The sequence below is a fragment of the Bos grunniens genome, chromosome 3 (assembly GCF_055505025.1).
Source record: "Bos grunniens cultivar Pamir isolate PY7600 chromosome 3, Bosgru_T2T1.0, whole genome shotgun sequence".
Lineage (NCBI taxonomy): Eukaryota > Metazoa > Chordata > Mammalia > Artiodactyla > Bovidae > Bos > Bos grunniens.
The window spans coordinates 61,231,006-61,243,951 of record NC_141167.1 but is presented as its reverse complement, the minus strand read 5'-3'; the positions used below and the strand labels follow the sequence as shown (position 1 = coordinate 61,243,951).

Here is a 12,946-nt window from a genome sequence, read left to right as displayed (position 1 = left end):
TATACAGACTATTTAAGAACTACAGATTTCTAAGAAGAAAATAGGAGACTCCATGGAAAAATGGGGAAGATACTTGAAGAGGCATTTTTAAAGGCAGTAAGTATTCAAAGTGTTCAAACTCATACTCAGGGAGACATGAAACCCATCTTTCAGACCATGAGTTGTTGAGAATGTAGAGTAATGGAAACTCTTTCACACTGCTGATGATGGTGAGCATCATTACCTTTAAAAAAGTTTGGATAACCCACTAAAGTTTACCATTTTCTCAGTTATCTTATTCCCAATGATTCTAAGCAGAATGTATGCCCATGTGCATCAAGACCATATTAGAATCATCACAGTAGCATTTGCTTACAATGGCTAGAAATTAGAAATACCTAAAATGTCCTGGGTGTTCATTGGAAGGACTGATGCTGAAGCTGAAACTCCAATACTTTGGCCACCTCATGCGAAGAGTTGACTCATTGGAAAAGACCCTGATGCTGGGAGGGATTGGGGGCAGGAGGAAAAGGGGACAACAGAGGATGAGATGGCTGGATGGCATCACCGACTCGATGGACATGAGTTTGAGTGAACTCTGGGAGTTGGTGATGGACAGGGAGGCTTGGCGTGCTGTGATTCATGGGGTCGCAAAGAATCGGACATGACTGAGCAACTGAACTGAAATGAACTGAAAATGTCTATTCAAGGAAGAATGGACAGGGTTTGTAATGTCCACTCAATGGAATATTTGACAGCATTGAAAATGAACAAACTGCATGCATACACAGCAATATGGATGAGTCTCTAACAGAAATTGGGCAAAAGAAGCCACAGGCAAAGGACTACATATTTCATTTATATTTAAATTAAAAAAAAAAACAAGAAAAACTGAATTATAGTATTACAGAATATGTACTTAGGTGGCAAACAGGAAGTAATTGCCACTGAAGTATGGATAGTTTAGTCACTCAGTCGTATCTGACTCTTTGTGACCCCCATGGACTGCAGCATGCCAGGCTTCCATGTCCATCACCAACTCCCAGAGCTTGCTCTAACTCAATTTCCATTGAGTCGGTGATGCATCCAACCATCTCATCTTCTGTGATCCCCTTTTCCTCTTGCCTTCAGTCTTTCCCAGCATCAGGGTCTTTTCCAATAAGTCAGTTCTTCGCATCAGGTGGCCATAGTATTGGACCTTCATCTTCAGCAACAGTCCTTCCAATGAATATTCAGGATCGATTTCCTTTAAGATTGACTGGTTGGATCTCCTTGCAGTCCAAGGGACTCTCAAGAGTCTTCTCCAACACCACAGTTCAAAAGCATCAAATCTTCGGTGCTCAGATTTCTTTATGGTCCAACTCAAATCCATATATAACTACCAGAAAAACCATAGCTATAACTGGATGGACCTTGGTTGACAAAGTAATATCTCTGCTTTTTAACATGCTGTCTAGGTTGTTCATAGCTTTCCTTCCAAGGAGCAGTGAGTGAGTGAGTGAAAGTCACTCAGTCGTGTCTGACTCTTTATGAACCCATGGACTGTCCGTGGAATTCTCCAGGCCAGAATACTGGAGTGGGTAGCCTTTCCCTTCTTTAGAGGATCTTCCCAACCCAGGGATCAAACCTAGGGCTCCCACATTGCAGGCAGATTCCTTACCAGTTGAGCCACAAGGGACGCCCAAGAACACTGGAGTAGGTAGCCTATCCCTTCCCTGAGCTATCAGGGAAGCCCTCCAAGGAGCAAGTGCCTTTTAATTTCATGGCTGCACTCACCACCTGCAGTGGTTTTGGAGCCCCAGAAAATAAAGTTTGTCACTCTTTCCATTGTTTCCTCATCTAGTTGCCATGAAGTGATGGGACCGGATGCCATGATCTTCGTTTTTTGAATGTTGAATTTTAAACCAGCTTTTTCACTCTCCTCTTTCACTTTAATCAAGAGACTCTTTAGTTCTTTGCTTTCTGCCATAAAGATGGTGTCATCTGCATATTTGAGGTTATTGATATTTCTCCTGGCAATCTTGATTCCAGCTTGTGCTTCATCCAGTCCAGCGTTTTGCATGATGTACTTTTCATATAAGTTAAATAAGCAGGGTGACAGTATATAGCCCTGACGTACTCCTTTCCCAATTTAGAACCAGTCTGTTGTTCCATGTCTGTTTCTAACTGTTGTTTCTTGACCTTCATACAGATCTTAGGAGGCAGGTATGGTGGTCTGGTATTCTCATCTCTTGAAGAATTTTCCACAGTTTGTTGTGATCCACACAGTCAAAGACTTTGGCATAGTCAATAAAGCAGAAGTAGATGTTTTTGTGGAATTGCCTTATTTTTTCTATTACCCAACAGATGTTGGCAATTTGATCTCTGGTTCCTCTGCCTTTTCTAAATCCAGCTTGAACATCTGGAAGTTCTTGATTCACATACTGTTGAATCCTAGCTTGGAGAATTTTGAGCATTTCTCTGCTAGCATGTGAGATGAGTGCAACTGTGTGGTAGTTTGAACATTCTTTGGCATTGCCTTTTTTGGGATTGAAATGAAATCTGACCTTTTCCAGTCAGCTGTGACCACAGCTGAGTTTTCCAAATTTGCTGGCATATTGAGTGCAGCAGTTTCACAACATTATCTTTTAGGATTTGAAATAGTTCAGCTGGAATTCCATCACCTCCCCTAGCTTTGTGATGCTTCCTAAGGTCCACTTGACTTCACAGTTCAGGATGTCTGGCTCTAGGTGAGTGATCACACCATCATGGCTATTCAGAAGTCTGGATAGTGGGTAAGTTTATGGGGCAGCAGTACATGGTTCTGGGGTGCTAGGAATATTCAGTCATTTAACCTGGGTAGCAGTTATATGAGTAATCACTTTATAATATTCATTTACTAGATGTTTATTTTATGTACTTTTTGATTGAAAAGTTTTAAAAATCAAGTTATATACATGATACTATTTTGATCTTAGGTTAAGATAGCTTGGTACATCTATCTTAAAACAGGCATGGTCTTGCTAAAGAGGCTGATGTTGAGTGAGTACTCAGTTGTTCAGTTGTGTTCAACTCTTTGCGACATCATGGACTGTAGCCCACTAGGCTCATCTGTCCATGGGATTTTCCAGATAAGAATACTGGAGTGTATTGCCATTTCCTTCTCCCAGGAATCTTCCTGACCCAGGGATTGAACCTGTATCCCTTGCATCTCCTGTCTTGGCAGGCAGACTCTTTACCGCTTTGCTACCTGGGAAGCAAGGCTGATGTTAGTAACACATAAATAATAATATTTCACCTATACGCACTATTCCCTTTGGTCCTTACTCTGTAATACAGGCGTGGCAGAAACTATTGGATTCTTTTCACCAGTGAGAAAACTGAAGCCCAAAGAAGTGAAATGGCTCATCCAAATCCATGTTGTTAGCAAATGACAAGAGGCAGGATTTGCAGTTAAAACCACAGTACAATGTTCTGGGTGTTATGTTTAAAATACAAAATAATAAGTGTTGGTAAGTATATTGAGAATTTAGTACTGGTTCAGAATGTAAAATGGCATGAGTGCTGTAGAAGACAGTGGCAGTTCCTTAAAAAGTTAAATATAGAATGACCATGAAAAGTATGAAAGTATTAGTCGTTCAGTTGAGTCTTACTCTTTGTGACCCCGTGGACTGTAGCCTGCCGGGATCCTCTGTCCATGGAATTCTCCATGCAAGAATACTGGAGTGGGTAGCCGTTCCACATGACCCAGCATTCCCCCTCCTAGGTACATACCCCGAAGAACTGAAAACAAGGACTCAAGCCAGTACTTGTACACCAGTGTTCATAGCAACATTATTTACAGTAGTCAAATGGTGACAGCCACCCAAATGTCCATCAGCAGAGGAATGGATAAATGAAATGTGGTATGTTTATGTGTGTATTACTACTCTTTGCTCTTTTTGCATGTGTGCTCAGTTGGGTCTGACTCTTTGTTCTGTGCTTAGTCACCCAGTCGTGTTTGACTCTTCGTGACCCCAAATACTGCAGCTAAGCTCATCTGTCCATGGAATTTTCCAGGCGAGAATACTGGAGTAAATTGTCATTTCTTTCTCCAGCGTATCTTCCTGACCCAGGGATCGAACTTGCATCTCCTGCACTGGCAGATTGATTCTTTTATCACTGAGCTACTTGCATGTTTATTATTATGCCTATGTAAAATTGTAAATATAAATATAGTATTATATAAAATTTATAAATATAAAATATTATTCTATGTTAAAAGGTTATACTTAGTATAAAATACATTATACTATGTATAAAAATATAAAAGCATAAAAATATTATACTACGTAAAAAGGAATGATGCACCTTCAAAGCATGTTAAATAAGCCAAACATAAAAGGAGAAATATGGTATGATTCCAATTATGTGCAGTATCTAGAACAAATTTATTGAGACAGAAAACAGAATAGAGGTTATCAGGGACTGGGAGGAGGAGGAAACGGGAATTTAGTGTTTAATGGGTACAGAGTTTCTGCTTGACATGATGAAAAGATCTGGAACCAGGTTGTAGTTTTGGTTACACAACCATTTTACACAGCCAATATTACACAGTGTGAATATATTTACACTGAACATGGATACCTAAAAATCATAAGGAGTTTCATGTTATATATTTATTTTACCACAATCAAAATAGTTAAAAAGAACACAGCCTAAATAAAGTGATATAATTTATTTACCTTGTGTTCCCCAAACCAGGAAGCTGAGTTTACTCTGGGTAGGGAAGGGGGAGGTGTGGTCAGGGCTCCTGGATCTTTCTCCAGGAAAATCTCAGAGGTGTGTGTATTTTAAGTTTCAAGGTTAATTAACTTACCAGTCTTGACATGTTTCATGTTCTAGAGATTCTCCATGGTCAGCAATAAATTGGTACATGACAAACCAAACAATTCTATGTCAAATAGGAAGTAGATAAATGCATATTTTACATTTATATGATGGATATGTGAAGATGTGTATCCCTCATCTCAGAATTGAGGAGTAAGGGTATGTGTGTGAAACAAAGAGGATAGTTTGTGTTATTTCTTCTTGGAATGAGTTAGCTACGAGTTAGCTATATTTGTATTTCGAGAGTAAGCTACAATAGAAATAAAGCTGGAGACTTCACATATTTTTGTGCTTTAACAGACACTCTTTAGATACTATCTATAAATCCACTTTCTAGAGATTCTTCTTGCTAAAAAATCAAATTGTATTAACTTCATTGCAGAGAAAATTTAAAAATAATCTTTGATATTCAGCTACTGTGGGCTCTCCCAAGAGATCTTAATGGAGATATTAAGGCAAATAATCCATTGTGTTTCACTGTAATGCTTTAAAATATCCCACAGCCCTTGCTTTAGGGAAGCAAAGTGTTTCTTACAGTGTGATTTTATATGCTTTTTTACGTTCATACTGAATTTATTTTCCTTTTTACATCTTTAGTTTCATTTTAGCCTTTTCTGCTTCTATTAAAAGTTTAGTTTTGTGGCTAATATTTTTCTACTTTCTAAGTTTGTATACTTCATATTTCTGAAAAATAAATGTAATCATTGTATTTGTCAGTTTTAAAATTGGAATTCATACACAGAAATGGCAATATAGTATTTTTGGGGAGCAATAGTTCTGTAGTGAGACCAAATGGATCTTTATCTTGGCTCTAGTCACTTCTGTGACTGTGGGCAAGTCATTTAACGCCTGTACACTTTGGTGTATTCATCTATAAAATGGAGCTGATAATAATATATACCATGCTGCTGCTAGTGCTAAGTCACTTCAGTCGTGTCCGACTCTGTGCGACCCCATAGACGGAAGGCCACAGGCTCCCCCGTCCCTGGGATTCTCCAGGCAAGAACACTAGAGTGGGTTGCCATTTCCTTCTCCAATGCATGAAAGTGAAAAGTGAAAGGGAAGTCGCTCAGTCGTGTCCGACTCTTAGCAACCCCATGGACTGCAGCCTACCAGGCTCCGCTGTCCATGGGATTTTCCAGGCAAGAGTACTAGAGAATCATTAAAAATAAATATTTTTAAAGCAAGTATAATGGTGCTGGCACACACACACACAAATACTTTTTAAATACAAAATAGTGTTAAATAAAATAGTATAAGTTCACTGTAACCCTGGACTTTGTACTTTTATTTTTTCACCTGTGTAAATGAAAATCTTTAGCTCAGAAGGCAATGTGAATGTTATTGTAATGCCAATAATAACTATTGCTTGGAGAGTCTTTAAAAGAAAGTTGGTAAAAGTTACTATTTACTATAATTATTATCAGTGTAACCAGGATGTAACCAATTTTCAGTAGGAGAGAGAATAACTCTCAGGTAGTATGGAATAGTGCATTTTGATCAAACACCTTAGTTTCCTTTGCACCTTTGCCCTAGATAGGAAGGGCAGCCTGTTTTCTTTCAGAAGATATCAGATCAGTCATCATGATACACTAGCTCTTGACATAATAATTAATTCATATGAATTACCCAAGTGATATTAAGAAAATGATTTATATAATCTATGATGTGAGAAATCAATTATTTCATTATTCATCACCCATTGTGCACTTTTGATTTAATTTAGTTTGTTGTAGATTATTTTACTGCTCTATTAACATAATGATTTGAGCAATTATTTATAGTTTGTGATATTAAGTAATAGATTTAGGGGATATTATCAGATAATTCAGAATGAAATGATGTCTATGAATATTATGTGGAATTCTGCCATTTTAATCTGAGTGCTGTATGCAGTTTGATCATAATGAATTCGTATTCTTCTACGAAATTCATGTAACAACAATATATATGTAATTTTCCATTGACACAGAAGTTAGTAGTTACCAGTATTATTTAATAAAGAATTGGTAGCTAATAATATCTTTGGTCCTCGGTTTCTTCATTTGTCTTTGGAAGTATGATACTGTGGCTGGAAGATTCTACAGTCACATGAAGAAAAAAAATGATTTGATCTCTACCTTTGTTTCTTTTTAAGACTAATTATAAATCTCCTTCTGTTGTTACTTCTCTTAGAAATTTTTTATAGATATCTTTGTCTTGACTTTCTAGCCTGTCCTCATCATCATCTGGACTCAGGCTTTTAATAGTGATACTTGTGTTTGCTCATGTCAATTTCCTTAATCATTTCTCTCTCGACATATAGATTGGAATGGCCTAATGCCAATCAAAGGCTTTCCAGAGGAATAAGATTATACAGGCACACATTCTTATTTGCAACTCCTAAATCTCAAAGCTCTGAAAACTCAAACTAATAGAAATAAAATAAAAGTAACCCATTTATTGGCACATCTAAATAGACACAAAGTTGTTTATAGTCTTTTTCCAATGTATTGTGAATGTTTCTGCACTTCATTACAGAAATATTAATGATTTGTTTGCACAATGCTGCCCTAAGACTCTGATGAAGATGTTGCATTATATATAGTATATACACCGTATTGTCCTAAAATCTGGAATATTCATATATTCTGAAATACATTTGGGTGCAAAGGTTGCATGCAACCTGTAATCATGATTGTTTCTGGTATTCTGTAATCTAAGCACCCAGTAGTCTAGGAGTATAAAATTTATAATTTAGTTATAAATTTTAATCTTTAACTTTTTCTTTCAGATTAACTACAGTCATAATACATCAGTGATATATTATGAAATTAAAATCAATGGTTTCAACATCCTTGAAATAATTATTTTAATGTGGTTAGCCAAATTCTCATGTTACATTATGTTACATGTTTTTAAGAAATATTTGACTGGCTACACATATTATTTACAGAGATTATTAATGAATTCCAAATTAACATGAGTGATGTAAACAGTTTCCTAGCTTGTAAGTTCATGGCTCTTTATGGGATATCTTGGGATACTAAGACCACATTTTGCATCTATATGCAGCTCTTTAAGTGAGGCTTCATGACCCTTTCCTGCCTCCCCTCCTCAGGAGATGAAATCCTTTTATGTGGATTGCATTGTTACAGTGTCATTTCTCATGTAAGATGTACAAATTATTAACCACATAACACTTTAGTGGGAGATATTAATATTAATTTGTTTGTAAAAGTCTAATTTTTAAACTATTATTTTTAGGTATTTACTGCCAGGAAGTACACAATTCTTCATGAGAACACCAACCTACAACTTGAAATACAGTTCACCTGGAATGGCTCGCTCCAATGTTTTGTTTACATCCCGATATGGCCATTTGTGAAACAGAAGGGAAGATCACCATGGGTTATGCATAATAGCAATTCATATTTTCCCCAATTTAATATTGAAAAGACAGTGACCATTAACTACTGTTTTATGTATATATGACATATATGTGTGTGAAAATATGTACACACATGCACTCAGATAACACATATATTTATTATAATATATGAAAGAAGAATTAGCAGGAAACTGGATATAAGATTTAACCTAATAAACCATGTTAAAATTGTTTACACAAATATGTGAATGTCTAGAATTTGCTAGGTTTATAATTAATACCTTCCTACTAGAAATGTTATTTTTGCTGCAGAGTATATAAAACAGAATTGATCTTGAAGATCCCATTACAGTGTTAAATTATTTTCTAGATAATACTTTTGACTTAAAAAGAACTAATAGTATATTACTTTATTAATTCTTGTATATATCTAGTAGCCATTTAAAATGAAAACAAAAATTAGAAGCTTGGTGTTGCTTGATGATAGGATTAAGTATAAAATGGGTTTGTCATTACTGTAGCACACAGTAGTATGCTATTAATATTAAAAATCCCACCTGGATTCTCCAATATTTTTATTCCTCAGTGTGGGAATCTAGCTACTTGTGAAAATGATAATGTAAATGTTCAGTAAGGCTCTAGTAAGATCACAATACTGTCTAAAATGGAAGACAATCCAGTGGGTTAAAAATTAAACTTACTAGCTTATATTTTTACTTTTTATTGAGAGTCACATAAAGGGAACAGAAAATGGTGGTAATAGCAAAATCTTTCCATATGGTTTTTGTATCTTTTACCACTTATACCACTTACGTTTCCTTTTTTGAAAGTATACCTCTGATGGGTACATATGGTCAAATACAATTTCTTCTCTTCAGAAGGGGAAGAGCTGATATTTTAAACTTATTTCAATGTTACAGAATGAATATGTCACATTATTTTATAAGTCTCTCAATTTTGAGACCAACGTACATTGCAAAGACTAATACAGAGTTTCATATTGCACTATAGAAAGTCATCTAAATTATTACAAAAAGAAGATTCTGATTACTATTATCAGTCATGGATGTTCTCTTGAGAATTTCAAAAAAATCAAAATATAGTATGAAGTTTTCTTCTTGTCCAAAGTTATTATGCATAATTTTCATAGCAGTTTACTTCCTTTTTTGCTTACAGTTTCAAAAACTATGAGTGAGCTTTCAGTTTTCTATACAAATATAATAAATACCATGGATATCCTTCGAGACCATGATATTCACCTTTTAGAATTTTATTTTAATTTCTCCCAGTAGTTTTATTTTTCACAGATGGTAATTATTTGTAACATTCATGAATGTTTTACCTCCTTTTACTATCCTGAAAGCTTTTTCCCGTAAATCGAGAAATGGTCCCAAAGCGGAAGGAGAACTGAGAGGGGCAAACTGGCCTGCTTAATTCACAAGCTGGATAACTGACAACCCAAGGTTGTAAGTTAGATATGTTTTGCTTTTAAAGCCATAATCTGAGGCTGTATTTGGATAAAATAGGTTCTTCCCTAAATTATTGCTAGTTACTGGATTCTTTATGACTACCAAACACTCATATTCCAATGGATACTCTTCCTTGGTAATTGCATCCCAAAGGAGAGTTATTGTCTTTGTGGGAAAAGAGGATAAGGATGTCAGGATGAAGGAAACCACAGTGTAGCTCTGAGTGTTTATGACACCATTTTGTGAATTCCTAAATATGTTTAGAATTTTGGAGAATAAATAATGCTGAAATTGGGATATTAATAAACTCATTGTAAGAATGATCAGCAAGTCGGCCTTTTCATGGAGCAATTTTAGTCATTTTTTGGGTTCAGATTCATGATTTGTTCATGAATGAGACACAGTTTCAAAGGTCTGATGTTTGACATCAGTCCAGTTTCTTGGCCACTCACTTGCGTTAGCTTAAATCACAATGGTGACTTAATTTGCTAGAGTGAAAAGAATGTCTAACATGTCTCCCCCTAGGAAAAAATATTTTAAAAAGAGTAACTTTACATATATGAAACTACCCAGTTAGTTATTAACAATCAAATTTGATTCCTCTAGCTACCCAAGTCTGACTTTTTTTGAGTGCTAGAATTTTCTTGCCCACATTTGCCTCTTTAGACTCATCTAGTTCTGATATGAGGAAGATGTGAATAAAAGCCATGTGCCCATTATTTATGTATACTACCTAGTACCCTGTGGACTATGGTTGTGTTCACGCTTATTCCTTAATGAGAAACTAAAAGACACAGTAATAAACTGTGAAAGTCTCTAGAGGCCATAGAAATGTTTTAGTAATATAAAATATTTTTTAGTTTTTATTATAAATTTTTTATTCATAGAGTTAAAATATATCAGTATAAGTGATAGTATGGGTCTGACTCTCTTCTAGGAGAGAACATACTTTTTTATCTGAAAAACTCCAGAAACTATTCAGTCTTACCAGAGTTTTTAATAGGGAGTTTGGTTTACTTGTGATGAAAGCATATTTTCATTCTGTCATTAAAAGATATATCCCTGATCATTCTGTGACTGATGCTTTCCAGAACTGTATATGATTGAAGTTATTCCAGAACTGTCCAAGAAGCAACCTTTTAATGTTAAATTATCATATATGAATATTGTATGAGATTGCAGATTAGTTTTCACTGTAATAATCCAGCATTGTAATAGTATTTGCTTCATGTATTCTGTTGAAGGAACTATTGTGATTCATATTATGATTATTAGCAACAATTTTTATTTTACCTTGCATGTATAAAAATTAAATTATAGTAGGATCAAATATGAAAATGGCAATAGGAATGTTAGATGCAAAGATCTATACACATTTTTTCATATATCTGAATTAGGTCTAAATACACAAAACTTTTTTAAGTTCTCCCCCTAAAACTAATATGAACCAAACTCAAGCAAAAAACCCCAGTCTTCTCATCCAATACTTACACACAGCTAGATGATAGTGGCTTGTAGACATCAAGAAAAAGATTTCATTCTAAGTCTTTTTTCATTAGAAAGTATATGATTATAGACTTTAGTTATCAAACTTCAAATTTCATGTTTTAATATAAATTAATCCAAATGCTTTCTTCTTTAGCATGACAAAGTCATTCCATTTAAAAATTCTCTTTAAATCTAAACTTCCACATTACTTGACATTTTCAAAAGTACCAAAAATTGATAGTTGCGTAAGCTCTATTATTTGTAGTTTTCTTAAAGCATTTGATTAACTCTTATATGTATATTCTTTAAAATATAATAGCAAATATGTTGAGAAGAGTGACAATAAATACCTTCCTTTTCTGTTCTGTAAAACTTTTTTAACATTTTGAGTCCTAGTTTACTTGGTCCTAAGAGGTAAACGATAAAAAGTGTAAGTACAGTTGTTCTATTCTTATGACCTGGTGATTTGTGAAAATTTCTTTTATCTTGAGATCGAGAAATTTAATAAAGCTTTCCAGAACTGAATTAGTTATCTAAATATTTTGGACAAGTGCTACTTACAAATAAAATTTGAAAGTGTATTAATCAAAATTTTATTCCTTACACTGTTTTTTTTCTTTCTTTTCTTCTTTTTTAAACTTCAAGTTCCATTTAAAGTTTTGACCTTTGCATGGACTAAGTCAAGAAAAGAGAAATTCTGCTTTTTAAAATATTGGTTTATAGTGGTATATTTTTGCCTCAGCAATAAATTGGCAGGTGACCAAAAATGTTAAATTAAAATTAATTGCACACTTTGAGATTGTTGCCTTTCTTGGTGTTTTTCCTTTTTGCCTTATTATGAGTTGGGTATATGGTATTGAAGGAAACTATGCAGGTAAAACAGTTTCTATTAACTGGACTGTATTAACTAAAAAGAGCTACACAAAGTTTTTACTTTATCCTCACCTGCCAATTTGAAAACTATTGGTAAAATCATTATTCAATAGGCCAATATTTTCTAAATTAGTAAGACTTACCTTACAAAAGTTATCAGATAATGCTGATATTTCTCTTTCAAAGACTAAAACAACAGTTTTAGTCCTGAGCTGGTTGGTTCATATAATAACTAATATACATACTACAACTTTGAATATTAATAGATTGGCTGAAGATTTTAGGTTTGAAGATTAGTTTGAAAGCAATACATTTGCTCCCGTGAATCATGATGCAGAATATCCCCATGTGTTTTACTGCCTGTCTATGAATGCAAATGTTGTTACAGAAAATATGCTTGAAATGTCAGCACAGTGTGCAGTTAGTATTGCATCATCATGCTTCAGCATGTGATACCTGTATGATGACATATTTCAACTACTCAGATATGTTACTGTAATAAAAATGTTTAACATAAGAAAGCTGCATGTCATCAAATGCTTATTTCTGTTTCTCTCTCTCTCTCTCTCTGTCTCTCACACACACACACACAGAGTTTTAAGTAGTAGAAGAGACTGGTTCTCAATTAAGCTTTCAGGGTGATGAAACATATTTTCACAGTAAATTTCTTCTGCCACACTGACAATAGCACCGTGAGGATCACTTTGTGCACATGTGCTTAGTCATGTCTGAGTCTTTGCAACCCCATGGGCTGTACCCACCAGGCTCCTCTGTCGATGGGATTATCACGGCAGGAATACTGCAGTGGGTTGCCATTTTCTCCAGGGGATCTCCCCTGGAGACAGTCCCCCACAGGGATTGAACCTGTGTCTCCTATGGCTCCTGCATTGGAAGGCAGATTCTTTACCGCTGCGCCACC

At 35.1% G+C, this 12,946-nt stretch overlaps 1 protein-coding gene across 11 annotated transcripts in view; it reads left to right on the top strand.

Moving 5' to 3' along the window:
* The window catches only part of TTLL7 (tubulin tyrosine ligase like 7), a 147,924-nt gene extending 139,486 nt beyond the window's left edge, over positions 1–8,438 (top strand). For 9 of the 11 annotated variants that reach the window (XR_015160339.1, XR_015160341.1, XR_015160343.1 and 6 more), the window contains one exon: positions 8,074–8,438. Coding sequence is in view for 6 of the 11 variants with exons in the window: in XM_086390773.1 (XP_086246899.1) it covers positions 8,074–8,194 (121 nt within the window). In the remaining 5 variants the exon portion in view is untranslated. Of the gene's footprint in view, positions 1–3,944; positions 6,850–8,073 lie in introns of those variants that run through there. The other 2 variants (XM_086390775.1, XM_086390774.1) reach the window with 2 other exon arrangements.
* The last annotated feature ends 4,508 nt before the right edge of the window (positions 8,439–12,946 follow it).